The sequence below is a fragment of the Sceloporus undulatus genome, chromosome 3 (assembly GCF_019175285.1).
Source record: "Sceloporus undulatus isolate JIND9_A2432 ecotype Alabama chromosome 3, SceUnd_v1.1, whole genome shotgun sequence".
Classification (NCBI taxonomy): Eukaryota; Metazoa; Chordata; class Lepidosauria; order Squamata; family Phrynosomatidae; genus Sceloporus; species Sceloporus undulatus.
In genome coordinates, this window is record NC_056524.1 from 202,969,604 (window position 1) to 202,988,846 (window position 19,243).

Here is a 19,243-nt window from a genome sequence, read left to right on the forward strand (position 1 = left end):
GGGTCTCTTAGGGGCCCGCTGCCATCCCTGGAGTCCTCCAAGAGGCCTCCGGTGGCGGCAGAGGGTCTCTTAGGGGCCCGCTGCCGTCCCTAGAGTCCTCCAGTGCTGGCGGCTCCCACCGGCTTTTTTGCCAGCCTCTGACGGGGCCTGGGGCCCCGTCAGGGGCCGGCAAAGAGGAGGAGGCCTGGCTCCTGGAGGGTGGAAGCTCCGCCCCCAGCATGTGGCCCCTCTCCTTGAGGGTGGAAGCTCCGCCCCCAACCCCCCAGTCGCCTGACGGAAAACAACCCGGCCCCCGGCTCAAAAAGGTTGCCTACCCCTGGTTTATAACATGTTCTACAACTGCTGAAATTGGGATGTAAAGCAGTTTACAAATTAAAAAACGATCATCATCACTATTATTATTATTATTTATATCCTGCTTTCCTTCAAAATTGGAATACAAAGCGGCTTACAAGAGTTTAAAAAAACCCAATTATTATTATCATTATTATCCCACTTTCCTCCCAAAATTGGGATACAAAGCAACTTACAAAGTCAAAAAACAATAATCATCATTATTTTTACTTATATGCCACTTAGTATCTTACTAAAGAGTTTTCCTGGACAGTCCCAGCTCTGTCATTTCCATTTGTAACACTAGTGTTTCCTTTTTCTGTTTGCCTTCAGATGCATTTGATGAGTCCTCAAGGCCAGTGAGATATTTGCCAAACAACACATCAAGGTAACTTTGCCAATCTCATTACCATCTTACATTCCTGCCAGATTTTGGAAAGGTTATTTTAGGACGATAATCACCAGAATCCCCATGCTGACCATGCTGTCTTGGGGATTCTGGGAGGTACAGTCCCCAAAGTAACTTTGCCCAGGTCTTGTCTTTTCTGACTGTCCAGGTTGTCCCATAGATTTCACATGCCTTATCATGTGCGAATTTAGATTGTGCCCTTTTTTTTTTATTTGTTGAAAGGTGAAGGCCTGTAGTCTTCACATAAAATCCTTTCCCATAAGTTTAACAGTTGGTTGTTTCTTCATTAAACAGTTTCATACATGCAAGTAGGGTGTGGCCAGAACTGCCAAATGTTTCCCTTATTCTTCTTGGGTTCTTTGGTAAAATTATATCAAAACTAAATATCTTAGTACAGTGGAGTTTGGTTCAGGACCTACTGTGAATACCAAAATCTGTGTGTGCTTAGGTCCCATTAAATACAATGCCATAGTAAAATGATGTCCCTTATATAAAATAGTAAAATTAAGATTTGCTTTTTGGAATGTATGTTTTTTAAAATATTTTCAAGCCATGAGTAGTTGAATCCATGGATAATGAATTCGTATATGTGGAGAACCTGCTGTAGTTGTATTGCCAATTGCAAAGGAAGTGACAAAACTCACTATTCCAAGCCAGAATTTTTAGAACTTCAGACTTAGTCTTTTTATGTTAAATTTTCAGACAAATTCCATGGTTGTTGGTTCACAACAGGGATGGTCAAAATGCAGTCTCAAGACTATATGCATTCCCCTCCCAGCGCCCTTTTAGGGCTAAAAGGTGAATTGCCTCTATAGGAAGCCTCCAAAACTAGCAATACATACTGTATATACTCATGTATAAGTCTGGAAATTTAGGTCCAAAAATTGGCCCAAAAAACCTGTGTTGACTTATCTACTACGGGTCAATGTAAGTACTGTATCTTAACTCTTATTTAAAAGAAGAAACCATCCCCTGGTGGAAAGCAAGAGTGTATAATCTGTCCTGGAAGCACTGACTCTCTCTATTTTCTCATCCATCCAGCCTTAAGAGTAAGCATAAAGAGTTATGTCTGCTGGAATTTTGTTACATTCTTTGACATTGTTTTGCATTGCTTCATTGTTTAGATCCTTTGCTACATGCCCCTAAGTTTTACCTTCGACTTATCCACATGTCATAGCAAAATCCTTAATTTTGGCCCCTAAACTTCCCCTCAACTTATACATGAGGCCAACTTATAGTCGAGTATGTACGATACTTTTAATGAATCACAGTTCCCCTCTGTACTGTTTAATTTCAACAAGTACCCATAAAAAAAAAAACATTAAAAAAAAATTAAAAACCTTTTAGCCATTCCTGTTTTGTTTTGTCATTTGGAGGCAAATAATGCAACCTCTTAAGGCTCATAGGGCCATAGAAGTAGCCCATCCTGCTTTCTACTAAGCACAATGGTACACTGATATACCACTGGAAAAGGGTACACTGATATAAATCAATTTTTCAAGACCCATGCTAAGCAAACATTTTTCTAAAGGTCTCCTAGCTAAGGCATACACCTCTTTAAAAACAGAAATATATTAAATTGTATCCCCCAGATGGCTTAATTTGGAACAGGGATGGTCTATAGCTGAGTAGTAAATCAAACACTTTATCATTCAGAAAGTTCCCTCATTCAATCCCTGTCATCTCCAATTAAAGTAGATCAGGCTGTAAGTGATGGGAAAGACACCTGCAGATCATAGAATCATAGAATCGTAGAGTTGGAAGAGACCACAAGGGCCATCCAGTCCAACCCCATGCCATGCAAGAAATCACAATCAAAGCATCCCCGACAGATGGCCATCCAGCCTCTGCTTGAAGACCTCCAAGGAAGGAGACTCCACCACTCTCCAAGAAAGTGTGTTCCACTGTTGAACAGCCCTGTCAGGAAGTTCCTCCTAATGTTGAGGTGGAATCTCTTTTCCTGTAGCTTGCATCCATTGCTCTGGGTCCTAGTCTCTGGAGCAGCAGAAAACAAGCTTGCTCCCTCATCAATATGACATCCCTTCAAATATTTAAACAGGGCTATCATATCACCTCTTAACCTTCTCTTCTCCAGGCTAAATATCCCCAGCTCCCTAAGTCGTTCCTCATAAGGCATGGTTTCCAGACCTTTCACCATTTTAGTCGCCCTCCTTTGGACACGCTCCAGTTTCTCAATGTCCTTTTTTAATTGTGGTGCCCAGAACTGGACACAATATTCCAGGTGGGGCCTGACCAAGGCAGAATAGAGTGGCACTGTTACATCCCTTGATCTAGACACTATACTTCAAATGATGCAGCCTAAAATTGCATTGGCCTTGTTAGCTGCCGCATTGCACTGTTGACTCATGTTCAACTTGTGGTCTACTTGGACTCCCAGATCCCTTACACACATAGTTTTATTCAGCCAGGTGTCCCCCATCCTGTATCTGTGCATTTCATTTTTCCGCCCTAAGTGCAGTACCTTACATTTCTCCATGTTGAAGTTCATTTTGTTAGCTGTGGCCCAGCTTTCTAGTCTATTCAGGTCATTTTGAATCTTGATCCTGTCCTCTGGGGTATTAGCTACTCCTAGTAATTTGGTGTCATCTGCAAATTTGATCAGTATGCCCCCAATTTTGTCCTCCAAGTCATTAATAAAGATGTTGAATAGCACTGGGCCCAGGACAGAGCCCTGCGGGACCCCACTGGTCACTTCTCTCCAGGATGAAAAGGTGCCATTGTTGAGCACCCTTTGGGTTCGGCCAGTCAACCAATTACTAATCCATGTAACAGTTACTTTGTCAAGCCCACATTTTACAAGCTTGTTTGCAATAATGTCATGGGGAACTTTGTCAAAGGCCTTACTGAAATCAAGATATACTGTAGCCACAGCATTCCCTTCATCTAACAAGCTGGTAATTTTATAAAAAAAAGAGATCAGGTTTGTCTGGTGTGACTTCTTTCTCTGAAACCTGTGTTGGCTTTTTGTGATTATGGCATTGCTTTCTAGATGTTCACAGACTCTCTTTTTAATGATCTGCTCTAGAATCTTTTCTAGTATAGATATCAGACTAACTGGACGATAATTGTTTGGATCCTCTTTTTTCCCCTTTTTGAAGATGGGGACAACGTTTGCCCTCCTCCAGTCTGCTGGGACTTCTCCTGTTCTCCAGGAGTTCTCAAAGATTTGCCAATGGCTCCGATATTACATTTGCCAGTTCTTTTAATACCCTTGGATGTAGTTCATCCCTGCAGTCCAAGTTGATCTTAGCAGGCCCAGTGAATTAATATACTATATACATCTGAGGAAGTAGATTTAAGTCTAAAAAAACTTGTGCGACCAGCTTCCTGCTTTCTCTCTGTTAGTGTCAAAGGTGCTACAAGATCCCTTTACGTAATCAAGGCAGTCTTAACCATAAAGACTTGGCAGTTGAAAGAAAAAATAGGGAGTGTTCTCTCAAGCAGGGGAATGGACTATTAAATCCTCATTAATGAGTATGAGGGCACTATTCCTACCTTCATTATCCAATCCAAACGATTTCCCTGCTTAACAGGTCTTATAATCTTGGGAAAGAAGTTGGTCGAGGACTCAGAAACATAGGTCTGAGCACAGGCAGCTTTATATGTTAATTTATCGTGTTTGTTAGACCACAGAAGGAGGGGATTGTTTAAAGAAATGTTTGGTTTTTTTCTTTTTATTAATTTTGAAATAATTTTTCCAGGTTTTCCTAAGAATCACTACTTTAAGCAGAGGCTACTGACTTTCTTTTTTTGCTAAAGTCACTGTTCGAGTTACTTATTTTCTGAAGGCAGGTAATCCTCCTGCATCCTTGTATATGGTTCTATGATCCAGGCATACCTAAACTAGAGGAGAAGTCAGTTTTGTTGACAATTTGGAAGTTGTCCAAACAGAAGACTGCTTTCCTTCCAGACTGTGAAAGAGACTTAATTTTCAAACAGAAGGGACTCAGCAAGGTTTCAAATACATGTGACATTTAAAAGGGCACATTTGGGATCTGTTTAATAAAAGACATCTGTGTCATTTCCCTAAACTGAAGCAATTATTATTTCTGTTTCAACCAGAATGGACAGGATGGCAGTGTTGTTTTGTTCAGCTTGCTAAACTTAGCTAGCTTCCTGATTTGTACGAGTATTTAAAGAATAACATCCTGATTCAGACATTAGGTGAAACAGTCCTACAGTGAGCCAGGATATAAGTGTCAAACCTAGGGACATGTGAGAATGGGAAGGGGAAAACAATGATTTATCAACCCAAGACTGTTGTGTCTGGGCCAAGCCTATGTGAGATGCATCAATGCCACTGCTAATCAGTTTTAAATGTTCCTTTTATCAAAAGAGTTCCTGACAGTGATGATTATATTACTACTGAATACTTTTCTTCCTATATTTGTTTAGACGGTGTGTAGTGGCAGCTTTGCCTTCAAAGACTTACCTGAACAGCTTTGATGCCTAATGAGTCTCCCAGACAGAAGAAATGACTTAACCTCAGCTACTTTGCTCTTCCAGTTTGGACATGCAGCCTCTGTTGCAGAAATGAAAACTTATGACAAATGGAAACTTGTACCTGAAAGGAACCACCTAAAATAAGAAAGTGTACTTGGGGGTTGCAGAATGGGAGTGCTTTGTTCCGTTATCAGGTTTGAAAATCTCCACGAACTGAGAAGACTGTGTCACTGGGGACCCATCATAGCCCTCAGTGTAATAGCAATATGTTCTGCCATGGCTATGATCGATGCTGTTCTCTGGTATTGGCCTTTGGACACAACAGGAGGGAGTATCAATTTCATCATGCTCATCAATTGGACTGTTATGATTCTTTACAATTACTTCAATGCCATGTTTGTGGGCCCTGGTTATGTTCCCATTGGATGGAAACCAGTAAGCAAAATAATCATATTGGATTTTTTTCTTGGTATTTTGGCCTCACCTATTTTTGGCAATCAGTCCCAAACCTACTGGCCAGGTTTGTCATTTGTAGAATCAAGTCAAGATAGGAACTGAATTTTCTCAAGTTGTATGAGGAAATACATCCATATGGTCATATTTCCTGAATACAAAATCAGCACCCGACACATAAAGCTAAGGTCATTGGTCACCTGGTGGCCTGTGATGAGAAAAAAATTGTCCCCAGATGACAGGATGTGACTCTGTCACTGCACTGCACCAAACATGCATTAGCTGTCCATCATATTTCAATTTCTGTCACTCTTAGCAGGCAAATTCAATGTAATTTTCTTTTTAAACAAAATTGATTCAAACATCATTTAAAATCTGACCACACAGTCTGCTTTAATGTGATATTTACTTAAAAGTATGTTATTGAGACTGGACAGAGAGAAATGACCAGTCTCTTCCAGCAGTCCTATCCAGATTATTTTAAATTTAACTGATGTTACATGTTGTGTTGTTTGTTGTTATTCCCTTCCTCGATCCATAGAGAGAGGCAAGTAAGAAATAAATAATAATGATGATAGCACTATTATTATTTATTTATTTATTAGTCAGACGTAGCTGTGTTAGACTGGATCAGTATGCAAAGGTACTGCAGTCCATGCACCTGATGAAGTACACCTAAGTCTACGAAAGCTTGTGCTACCAACTTCTTTCTCTCAGTTTATCCCAAAGGTGCTACAAGATCCCTTTGCGTCGTCATCATCATCGTCCTTATTATTATCTGCCTTCTCTTTATTTTTTGAGGAAAACTCTCAGGACTGCATGTATCTTCAATACTGTAAAATATGCCAGTCTTACAAGGCTCCACGGTCACACCACTGCCGAAAATGTAACAGGTACTGCAAATACATATTGGTCCACTGTATAGTCAGCAGCCACTTAGTCAAGTAACCTTTGAAATGCATTTTGATACTTTATGGAACTTAAAACAGATGCTCAAATGTAGTATTTATTCATATTGTTAAACCTGGTTCTAAATACCCAGACTTGTTCTGAAAATGAGGTTTTGGTACCCAGCTTTCTGAATGAGAGTAGTCAGGATTTGACAGGTGCTATGTTTCTTGAACAGGAGTATTAAACTTGGATTGTTTCTTAGGTGTGTGATGAAGATGGACCATCACTGTCCTTGGATCAATAACTGCTGTGGGTTTCAGAACCATGCCTCCTTCACTCTCTTTCTTCTGCTAGCTCCACTTGGATGTATCCATGCTGCTTTCATTTTTGTCATGACCATGTACACTCAGCTTTACAACAGGGTAAGAAAATACTCTTGAGACTGTCCTTATCAGCACAATTGAATGAATTCACTTCTGGAAGTACAGTCGGTCCTCCATATTCAGAAATTCTGCATCCATGGATGCAACCATCCATGGTTTGAAAATATTTTTAAAAATCAAAAAACAAACCTTGATTCTGCCATTTTCTACAAGGCACACCATTTTACTGTGCCATTATACATAATGGGACTTGAGCATCAACAGATTTTGGGTTCCATTGAGGGTTCTAGAACTAAGCTCAGGAGATAACAAGGATCCACTGGACAGTCTCCTCTTTAGCCCTTCATTTTCACACAATGGTGGTATGCTCTGTTCTGTCTTTGGGACATCTGGTATCTCTTGGGCCACATCTGACCTTTGCTTCATAAGCCACAGTCTCTTTATTTCTTATTTGTATCTGACCCAGACTTCCTTCTGGCCTACAAAGAATTAGCAAAGTTGAGAATCTGTTTCATATACCCTTCCCAGAAGGGTTCCACTACCATCCCTCCCCACCACTTCAAGTTGTTTGTAAATGTTACACTAAAATTTGGACTAGCAAACGCTCAGAAAAATTAATGGTTAAATTTGTTGCCAAAATCCAACTGTGTAGTTTGCTGCCAAATTTTAGCAGGCCAATATTCTTGGAAGTGCCACAACAATTGTGCAGGGTACAATTACCCACCATTCTTTATGCAGCCACCTAAATGTGATGAATTTTGCACCCCTGCCAAAAGATTTTTTTAAAAAATCAAGTAATTTGACTTGTTTTACTGTAGTCAACTGTGTCCCTCAAATGTCTGCATCTTCTTGATTCTCTTCTGCAGGTATCGTTTGGCTGGAGTTCTGTCAAGATTGACATGAGTGCAGCCAGAAGAGACCCTCATCCAATAATTCCTTTTGGATTGTCGGCATTTGCTGCGTCTTTATTTGCCTTGGGATTGGCACTGGGAACAACTATAGCAGTAGGCATGTTGTTCATTATCCAAGTGAGTCTGTTTCATAAGGAAATAACAGTTGGTGAGATCTGGGGGTCAACAAACTATGGTGCTCAGAAGAGAGAGAGTCATTCCTTCTCTCTCATTATATATTATCTCTTATTCTGGCATCCCCCTGCAAGCAATTTCAATTGTAATTTAACTGGCTGAACCAGGTTTTAGATAGTGGGGTTTCCCATATCTTTAACATATGCTTTGATAATAAAGAGCTCTGCCAATCAGAAGAGGGTGTGCCTTGAGAGTAAGGCATGATGAAAATGAAATAGAGGAGGGAGGAAAGATCAGGGAGGCTTCTTGCAATGCTCACTGGGACTGTGAGAGAAGTTGCTCCACAGGTGTTTGTACTGACCTGCCTACCTGTGCTTCAGTCTGACATTACTTTGGAGTGACTGGTTTTGCTGTCATTAGGCAGTTCTCTTTATGGACTCAGATGCAGAGGAAACCATGTTCATTTAAACCAGCACATTGCTGAAGCTCTTGTTACTGCATATCCCAGGAACCAGCCTAGAAGAGTGGCATTATCCTGTTGAGAAAAGGATGTGAAACTCATGTGGGATAGTAACAGGGTGGGGTAATGTCTGATCTCCATTCAACTAGACATTAAATTAAAAGGGAATACTGTATTCTGTTCCTAGTGTTCTTACATTCTGAAAAGGCAAATTTCCCCAGGTATTCTGATATTTGCTGCTTCACTGTCTCTTGCAGTAGCAATACATGTAGCAGACTCCAGCACACCCATATCTTGTTGAAGATCTAACAGTGAGCATTGTGGCAAGCAGTAGCAAGGAGTGAGAGAAGGACTGTATATGTATATATTAAGTGTCTGTGTGTGTGGGGGGGGAGAGAAATGGGAACAGGTGGTAGATATCATGGAAGGAAGAAATTGGACGTGTGTTTTTGGGATGAGGAGTAACAAAAGGATCAAAGGGATGATTTGCAAAAAGGAAAATGTATAAAAATGAATCACAAGGGAGAATTGCTCAAGTTCATCACTTGATTAAAACTTATTTTAAAATAAACTGCAGTATTCTGCAGCCCACTTCTTTAAAATTTGAGAAAAAGATATACTAAAATTAGACTGCACACCTATAAAGCACTGGAGTTATTAGATTGCAAGTCCTATCAACCTAGCTAGTGTAGCCAGTGGTGAAACATGCCAGGAGTTAAAATCTCAACAACCAGAGGTCCACAGATTGTCTGCCCTCAAGCTCAAAAGTATGTTCCATTGAATTTGATGGGGTTTCTAAACACATATATGTAGTAGGGATGAGAAACATTTGGCCCTCCAGAGGTTTTCAGACCACAGTTCCTTTCTGACCAAGCCAGCAAATCCAGGAAAGAAGAATGCTGGCAGTTGCAACCCAACAGTCTGGAAGAACACATCTTGCCTGCTCTGATATAGAGGATTATAATCCTGTCTGAGTTTGGAAGCTAAGCAGGGCCAGCCATGGTTAGTGCTTAGATGGGAGACTGCCAGTGAATACCAGGTGCTGTAGGCTGTATTTCAGAGGAAGCAACTGGCAAAAACCACATCTGAGTATTTCATGCCTAAGAAACCCTATGAAATTCATAGGGTTGCTATAAGTCAACAGGTGACTTGAAGGTGCGCACATGCACACAGAGAGAGTCTGGTGCCCTATGGGATTTTGTGAGTTGTAATCCAACCAGTAAATTTCCAATCTTTTAATTACTCTGTTGTTTTAATGTTATTAAACATGTAGCTGGACATTTACAGTGGTTTTAATTTAAAAAAAATTCATGGTGCTATTTGGATGGTGCTGATTTTCCCCCCTGTAAAATGGGGCCAAGTGAACACCGTCAAGGATTCAATTGGTCCTGGGATTTTTGTGCTTTGTGAGTTACCCAGACTGAACTACTTGGTCTACTACTTTTGAGTCCTGACCACATAATCACTAACTGCCCAGCAGGAGGGCTCAGTTATTTGTATAACATTCTTGTTATTCTTACTCTTTGCTTGTAACAGTCGGGAGTATGTTGAAATAGAGAACAGTATAGTCAAGAGAGCAGATCACACTGAAGTCACTGACATGTCTTGAGTAAACCACATGGAGAAGATTAGTCTATGGAAGAGGGCTGAATAAATAGAGCAGGGGAAATGTGATGGAGTGTGCATAAACTTGCAGAATATATATTGCAGCTTCTGATGGATGTATATGTTAGCCCATGCTTCACTTCTTTAGATTTTGTGGGCTCATGTCTTTGGTTTTATGGGAACAAGAGGAAAATAGCATAGTAGTGTACATTCTACTGCCCACTGATCCTTTAAAGAAAACACATATTTTAATGAAATCTGTTCTGTGGCATGACTTGTGGTGAGGAGGGGTGGGGACATCTGTTGTTCTGCCCCAGGCATCAACTGTCTTGGGCTAGCCCTGAAATCATTTTTAAGGTGGAGAGGCTGTGGAAAGAGGGAGTGCCTCCCAAAAGCCACAACGTGCTGCCACCTCACCTTACAATTAGTTATTGAGGTTCACTGTCCCACAAATGATAGCATATTGTGGAAATAAGACAATGTTAGTGTCTCAAGTATCATCATTAGTTTTATTTCTCTGTTTATAATCATGTTGCTTTTCCTCTGTGGTGGAACTCAAAATAACCTATCATGGGGCTTTCTTGGCAAGATTTGCCTTCCTCTGAGATTGAAAGAATGTGACTTGCCCAAGGTCACCCAGTGGGTTTCAGTGGCCAAGCGGGAATTTGAACCCTGGCAAGGACGTAGCCAGGATTTGGAAGGGGGGGTCAAGACTAAGTGCCACCATTCTGAGAGCTAAGAGCCCCCCCAAGACACAAAAGAGGGTCGAGCGTTTACCCTCGACCCCTTGATGGCACCACTTTAACTTCCGTTATGACTTCGTGCAATGGAATCTTGGGAACTGTAGCTGAGTCATCTGTCAGGTCCACAACAAACTACAAATCCCAGCATTTCACAACATGGAGCCAAGGGCAGTTAAAGTGGCCATCAAACTGGATTATTTTTTCAGTGCAGATGCAAACTGAGTCCTTCCTCTGAAGGTGTTACATCAGTAAATTCAGCTCGATAAAGCAAAGTGCAGCTGCTCGAGCAATGAGCGCGGCAGCCACTCTGGTCATGCTCAGAGACACTGCATCACAGACCCCCTCTTTTTTGTTGTGTAAAAATCCAGAAAATGACTGTTTTTGAAAAACATGAGTCCATCTCAGGAGAATGTCCAGAGTAGAGTCTGAGTCTCCTTTCTCTGGACTTCCGAAACCCCAAACTGACCCTAGAGCATCTGGTCTGACCCCAACTCAAGGAAACTGGAAATCCTGAAGGTTCAGATCAATTACTGAATTATTGAATTATACAAGCATATGGTCTCAGGGTTTTGCTGAAGCTCAGTATGCAGAAAGCAAACATATTTTAAAAATATTGTGCATTAAATTACCTTCAGTCTATGTCTATGGATGCATATGAAACATACATGGATCCATCTCCCGTATATCCCATTAGATATACTGTACTGTACTGTATTAAATATACCAAAATCTGAAAAACTCCAAATCCAAAATACATCTAATCCTCAGCATTTTGGGTAGGGATATTATTTTATTATTATTTTATTATTATTATTTATTATTATTTTACTTATTGTACATGGATTATAACAGCTAAAAGTTAGAAGTCAACTTTTCTTTTTTTTTTTCTTTATATTACTTTGAAGCTTTCTTCTTCCTTTTTTTTTCTTCTTTCTCCCCTTCCTTTCTCCCTTCTTTTTCCTTCTTTTCTTCAGTTTCTCCTCCCTCTTATTCTTCCTTCCTTTTTCCCCTTCCTTCCCTTTTCTTCTTCCTTCTTCTGCAAAAGCACAAGGGAGGAAGGGGGAGGAGAAGGAGGAGGAGGAGGAGTGGAAGCCGGACTCTGAAGGAAACGAAAGCGAAAGGAGTCACAGGGACTCCCTCTCTCTCCCTCTTTCTCTCTCTCTCTCTCTCCCCCTCTCTCTCTGAGCTTGCAACTGGCATTCAAGCTCCTTCCTCCTCCCTCCTCCCTCCCCCTCCATTAAAGCCACGGAGCAGAGGGAAAAGGGGAACTTTTGTTTTGTCTTCCTCTGTTCCCTCGCCGTGGTTTTAATGGAGGGGAGGGGGGAGGAAGGAGCTTGAACGCCCCCAGGGCCTGATAGGGGGGGTCCCGACCCCCCGACCCCCCGGTTACGTCCTTGACCCTGGTTTCCAGAGTTTAAGTCCAGCACTTAAACCATACACCATGCGGGTGTAGAGAAACAAACTTCCATAATGTTTGTCTCAGTACAGCTTCTGTTATTGTTTATTTGTTTGTTTACTCAATGTACTTCCACACATAAATTAATCTGTCTCTTTTTAGATGAAAGTCATTTTAAGGAATAAAACTTCAATAGAATCATGGATTGAAGAAAAGGTAATTTTTATTTAAATGGAATTTGTAAAATATATTATTACTTAGGGAAACTGATGTACCATGTATGTTTCTTCTCTCAACAAGCAAACTGAGCTCCAATATAACTTGTGCCATTCCATGTGGTATTGATATAACTAACGGTGTATCTTCACTACACTCTTATATGATTCCATTTTGGCTCTATTTTGAGACTAACTTAAGTTGCCAGCATGAGCTTTCATAGGAAGTAAACTGAAGTCTACGAAAGCTTATGCTGCCAACTTCTTCATTTCAGTTAGGTGCTACAAGATCTGTCTAGAACAGATAGGACGGTGTTTGGTATCCTTGAATATGGGTCCTTTTCAGGATTTTGTTTTTAAATAAGAGTGGCCAAATTGCAACTTACCACATAGATGTAAAATTATTAATTGCCACCGTGCACAACTACATTGCTGTGGCTAAGGGTTCCTCTCCACTTCTGGATAGCTTCTTCTTGTCCATTCCAGATTCCTGACCTATACTCAACTTCCCCCCTTAGACATACAATGAACTCTTTTTGCATCAAATGTTTTGACAAGGAAATAAAGGCCTGTAGAAGAATTCTTGGGCCTTGGTACGATCACATTTACCCAGATTTCTTGTGATAGATATGGTGGCTCCTACACACATTTCAATAGCTCTTATTATCCTAGGATTCCCTATTCCACTCAGTGGAGGGAAACCTTTACGCAACCGAATAAACTTGGAAACAGAACTATGCCCACCATTAAAGTGAATAAAAAAGTCCCCATGTTTAGTGTGGTTTCAAATACACTGGTGCCTCGGGTTACGAAATTAATTCGTTCCGCCATTCCTTTCGTAACCCGAAAATTTCGTAACCTGAAACACTTTTTCCGTTAGCACTGGAAAGCCTATAGCTGCACTTTGCAGCATTTGAATTTCGCGCCGAAATAAATTTCGTAACCCGAAAAATATTGCGTAACCCGAAACAGTTTTTGCCAATCCAACTTTTTCGTATCCCGGAAATTTCGTAACCCGATCATTTCGTATCCCGAGGCACCAGTGTAATATATGGAAAGCAGCTCTCAAACGCTGGAAAATCAAGTTTTAGTACACTATCTACTGCTATTCCATCACTAGAGGTCAGTATAATACAATGAATGAAAAAGGTATCCATGTTAAAGAAAGGGAGGACAGTAATTACTGAGAAGGTTCAAACTTTTAAGATTTGCAGTATATAGCAGCTACTTTAATATAAACAAGAACACAGCAGTTATGGGAACCATTTTGGGTTTTAAAGAAGATCACATTTTATTCTACTTTTAGAGAATATGAAAATTTAATTCACTGAAGAAGGCCTGATTAATTTAATTTAAAAATCAGATCACCAAATAGAACTGTGTTTCCTATTACATTATCTTATTGTATGGTAGGATAATATTATGTTCTTGCATGATACTATAATAATATTATCCTTTCTCCCTGGAAGCCAGAAATGACTAAACTGAGGCTGTCATACTTCAGTCATCATGAGAAGGCATGCCTCACTAGAAAAGAAAGCTAGGGAAAATAGAAGGCAGAAGGAAAAGAAAAAGGTCCAGAACACAGTGCAGAAATAACCCAGTTTGAGACTGCTTTAACTGCCCTGGCTCAGTCCTGGGAAATCCTGGGAACTATAGTTTTTTGTGGCACCAGAGCTCTCTAACAGAGAAGGCAAAACATATCACAAAACTACAGTTCCCAGAATTCCCTAACATTGAACCAGGGCAGTTAAAGCAGTTTCACACTGGGTTATTTCTGCTCTGTGTTTTGGACTGAAGACTACATTGCAAGTGGATAGTCTCAATCAAGGAGACCATGGCCCTGGGTCTGCAAGACCTGAACATAGCTATTAAGGATAGGGTTTCTTGGAGATGTTTCATTTATAGGGTCACCATAAGTGAAGGCCAACTTGAAGGCAGTTTCTTTATTAATGCTCTGGTTTTTATCTGAAATGCCAGTCTGCAGAAATACATGTAGTTTTCAAAACTGTTAGTGTATTACTGTATGTGTTAAAACATTATCTTGGCCAAATCAACTCTGTTCCATTGCCTGTAATCATAAAAGCAAGGTATACTGTCTCCTGTTTTTCTCTCCTTATCTTCTGTTTCTTCCCTCTTCAGCATCCACAAAGTACTGTATTGCTCAGAGGTTTTGTTCTGTTTTCTACCTCTTCCCTCTATTGGACAGACATTACCTTAAAAAACTATTCTCAAGTTCCTTCTGTTGAGAATGGCTACATTAATTTGAAAGAGAGAGGGCTAGTTGATGGTGGCGCAGAACTCTCTTCCTATTGGCTCTGTCTCCCCTTCTGAGTAGTATAGTAGTAGTTGTTGTTGTAATAGTAGTAAATTTTATTTCTTATCCAACTCTCCCCAAGGCATACAGTCAGGGCTTGAGGATTTTCTTCTTGACTTGAAAGCCTAAATGTACTGCCTCTAAATGAGACTACAATTTGATAACATTATTCAGAACAGTCTCTATGCTTTATAATATGTGATTGTTATACCTTGTTTCTTGCCTTTGCTTCTTATCTTTATATAGGCCTGTTACAGACAGCCGAAATAAAGCTGCTTCGAGTCACAGTGGGGGTATGGTGTTTCAATGATGCATGCATCCTAAGAGTCCAGAAGTCGCACCAAAGCCACGCTCCACTGGAGCGTGGTTTTGGTGCGACTTCTGGACTCTTAGGATGCATGCATCATTGAAACACCATACCTCCACTGTGACTCGAAGCAGCTTTATTTCGGCTGTCTGTAACAGGCCATAGTTTTGTGAAGCTGTAGTCATAAAAAGTGACTGAAAATACTTCAAATAGATAAACAAACTAGACAATAGCTCCTCCTACACCATCATCCCCATACTGACATGCACACTTTAGGATTTCTTCCTTACAAGTTGATTTCTCCTCTTGGCTCATGTCACTAGGGATTATAATGGCTCCCAGACCACCCTTCACACTATCCTGTCAGTTCTGTAATAAATTATAATCTCACATTGTTCAGGAGATTTGCATATTATTAGTTTGAACCTTTTATTCTTGCAAACCATACTTGTATTCACCCCTTTGCAGGCCAAAGATCGCATCAACTATTACAAAACAAAAGAAACCTTTATTTTTCCTTATGACCTGGGAAGCAAATGGAATAATTTCAAGCAAGTATTCACATGGTCTGGAATTCCAGAAGGAGATGGCTTAGAGTGGCCTGTGAAGGAAGGTTGCCATCAATATAGTTTGACGGTAGGCAATTCCTTCCTTCCCCATTTCCCGACATATGCACAATGAAATTAATTATAAAAGCTGTTCAAAGCTGAGAAGCTGGACCCCAGGGAACTGCATTTTAATCCTCCTGTGTGTAATCTCTTGCAGATAGAGCAACTGAAACAAAAAGCTGATAAGCGAGTAAGAAGTGTAAGTACATCTGCTTGGATGATAATATCTGCATAAATATAGGCCTCAATCCATTGAATCCGTACAGCTTATATTAGTGTTGACATAACATATTTCACATTCAGTCAGTCAACCTAGTTTAGTTGGGGCTGGCAGTTAGATTTGGTCCAATGTGTTTAGTTTAAGATTTTGGTCTTTTGATGTTAAAGTCGGTCTTCCATATCTACAGATTCTCACCCATGGATATAACCATTCACAGATTGAAAATATATATTTTAAAAAAAATAAATTCCAAAAAGCAAACCTTTGATTTTGCCATTTGATTATAAGGGACACCATTTATTACACCATTGTATATTATGGAATGTTAGCATCCACAGATAGTGGTATTCATGGGATGGCCTGGAGCCCACCCCCAGGAAATACTGATGGCCCATTGTACTTTGGTGTGTTTTTAATGGAAGATGTTCATGCTCGACCTGTGGTAGTCACATATACGGTCCTCCCTCCATTCTCACGGTCTTCAGACTCACATCCCTCGCTTATGCATGAGGGGCAAAAGGAAGAGAAATGAATGGGGCTCATGCCCACGCCTGTATTTAAGCCAATGTCGCTTGAATATAAGCAAAATTCTGTTTTCACGAGGGGGGCCGGAATGGATCCCCCACAAAAAAGGAGGGGTGGCTGTAGTAGAGATGGGAATCTTGGAATGTAGAGATGTTTTGGGCTGCTAATCGCACAGTGCCTCACCATAGGCCAAGCCTTTGTGTATCTGAATGGAGCTGTAGACCAAAACATGTGGAGTAACAAAGCATCCTATATTACATCCTATACCAAAAATTGGAATTCTGCAACCCATGAGCTGTATTTGGTCATTAGTGATTCTAATGCAGCTCTTGGCTCCCACTGTGCCCCTATAGACCCCAGGTATGTCTCCTAAATATTTTTGCCCTCACAAAATATTCAGCTGAAAAACAAACAAACAAAAAACAACCTGGGTCCAAAGGAAAACTTTATTTAAGAACTTGGATGGTGCACCTCAAAGAGTAAGGAAAGATCCAGATTATATCCCTCCAATAGTGACTGGGATAGATTTAGTGTTTGTCACCACCTAAAATTGTGATCATGGGTGCATGATATGATCCTAGGGCATTCAGAGGAGCCTTGGAGCCTCCCCTGTCTTATATTATAAAGCAGCCATAGACCACTGGGGTTCTGCAGATGTTTTGGACTAAAGTTCTCATTAGACCTAAATAGTAAGACCAGTGCCTGGTTATCTATCTTAGAATAAAGCGTTAGTATAGCATAACACAATTATAGTATAGATTATAACCTGGCCTACAGTGGGTCATATCTGCGATACCAGATAAATGCCTTGCAAGGGGGTTTAGACAGATCCAATGTCTGAACATAGCCCATTAATGAGTCCAGACAGTGGTTCCGTGCTTCCATAGCCTCACTTTTTCAAATCCAATGCAGAAATAGGGATGACCATCATTAGATATATGAGGAAACTTTTTGAGGAAACCTCAAAGAAAATAAACAGAATTCTAGTCCCTTGTGTTCATACTTTGTACAAACAAAGCTCATCATCAGCCCAATCAAAGCTGACTCGTTGCCAAGCCCTGGCCAAGAAGCCATATTGAAATGGGTCTAAATATTCCATTTCGTCTATAAGAACTTGGGAGTTGGGCTGCCACCAGCATCTTGAACACTTTGCTCAAAACTAGGATACTTGCAATTGGGCAACAATTGTTAAAAACCTTTGTGTCCAACCAAGATGTCTTTCACAACCATAACTGTCATCCTCCGGCCTATGAGGGAGTTGGCCAGGCAGACCCAGCTCCATCGGGGCTAGCCTGGAAGAAGAGACTCCTCCCTCCATAACTGTCATCCTCCGACCTATGAGGGAGTTGACCAGGGAGGCCCATCTCCATCAGGGCTAGCCTGAAAGAAGAGGCTCCTCTCTCCTTAACTGTCATCTTTCGGCCGATGAGGGAGAGAATAGGCTGGCCCAACTCCATCGAGGCTAGCCTGAAGAAAGAGGCTCCTCCCTCCTTAACTGTCATCTTTCGGCCTGTGAGGGAGAGAATAGGCTGGCCCAGCTCCATCAGGGCTAGCCTGAAGAAGAAGAAAAGCCCTCCCTCCAGTCCATCTGAATTGGTCCAGGCCTCAGAGGGAGAGAAAAATGCTGGACCTGATCCCCTCCCTCCCTCCCCATTCCCTTCTCCTTTTGTGTCGTGTCTTTTAGATTGTAAGCCTGAGGGCAGGGAACCATCTATTATCCCCTCTGTTGTAAGCCGCCCGGATTCCCAGTGATTGGGCGGCATATAAATAAATCCTATTATTATTATTATTATTATTATTATTATTATTATTATTATTTCCTTCAAGACAATTTAAACTATCCCCTCACTTTCAGGATCCGGGAATTACACATTTAGATAACCCATTATATTTCTTATTTTTGCCATAGAGACCAAGTTTATAGCATGCAGTTTGTGATTCATCCAGTAGTATCACACAATGTGTTTTTACTTTAATGTCTCAAAACCCTCAGGTGAAATACCAAGCAATAGAAGATTACAGTGGTGCCTGTTGCCCTCTTACAAAAGGCTTGAGGACCTTCTTCACAACTCCATGCACTGAAGAACCTAGAATTACACTTAGCAAAGGAGATCAGATTTTAGCTACCAGAGGACTGAAGTTAGTATTTATTTTTTAAAATTCAAACTCTGATTGAAAAATATTTCCATTATAAACTAAAATGGATGACATGACTAATTTATTGAATTTATCTTTCAGACACTGGATGTATGGAGATAAAATAACTGATTTGACAACTGATGGTAACTTGTTTAAAATTACATCTCTAAGTTATAACATTGTTTCAATACAATATATAACATTACATAACATTGTTGGAGTGTTATATAATCTAGTCCAAAACCTTACATGTGTTACTTTCTGTGCTTCCAAACACAAAATCTATTAAAACAGACACAAATGAAAGTACAGCATGATGAAAGAAACAGCTATTTATTTATTTATTTATTTACGATATTTATGCCCCGCCCTTCAGCCCTAAAAGCTCTCAGAGCAGCTAATAGCTTGGTGAAAGAACAGAATGTTTTATAAAGTCATTTAAAGTGTCTTAATTCAACTGTTGAGGAATTAATGATCTTCATACTACCACCAGTCTACAAAAACAGAGAATAGTGTAGTGTTTTAGTGTAGAGAATATATAGGGTGGCATCGTATGGCTGCAAACTAGGGGTCGGCAACCCCTGGCCCACGGGCCGGATCTGGCCCGGCGAAGCCGTGGGACTGGCCCCAGCCTGGTCCTGCCACCAGCACGGGGCAATCGGCGGCAGGACCTCTAGCGTGGGGCCTTTGGCCTCTCGCACGAGCGGCCTTTGGCCCCCCGCCCTCGCGTGAGAGGCCCATGGTGAGGGC

General features: G+C 40.8%; 1 protein-coding gene across 3 annotated transcripts in view; it reads left to right on the forward strand.

Annotated features, from left to right (window-relative positions):
* Positions 1 to 19,243, forward strand: part of ZDHHC6 (zinc finger DHHC-type palmitoyltransferase 6) — a 30,505-nt gene that overhangs the window by 7,263 nt on the left and 3,999 nt on the right. Inside the window, exons 2-11 of one of the 3 annotated variants that reach the window (XM_042460035.1) lie at positions 667 to 721; positions 5,159 to 5,641; positions 6,377 to 6,552; positions 6,813 to 6,972; positions 7,800 to 7,961; positions 12,325 to 12,378; positions 15,470 to 15,637; positions 15,767 to 15,808; positions 18,348 to 18,493; positions 18,593 to 18,636. In XM_042460035.1, the coding sequence (XP_042315969.1) occupies positions 5,375 to 5,641; positions 6,377 to 6,552; positions 6,813 to 6,972; positions 7,800 to 7,961; positions 12,325 to 12,378; positions 15,470 to 15,637; positions 15,767 to 15,808; positions 18,348 to 18,493; positions 18,593 to 18,636 (1,219 nt within the window). In that variant the 5' untranslated portion in view covers positions 667 to 721; positions 5,159 to 5,374. The remainder of the gene's footprint in view (positions 1 to 666; positions 722 to 5,158; positions 5,642 to 6,376; positions 6,553 to 6,812; positions 6,973 to 7,799; positions 7,962 to 12,324; positions 12,379 to 15,469; positions 15,638 to 15,766; positions 15,809 to 18,347; positions 18,494 to 18,592; positions 18,637 to 19,243) is intronic. The other 2 variants (XM_042460036.1, XM_042460037.1) reach the window with 2 other exon arrangements.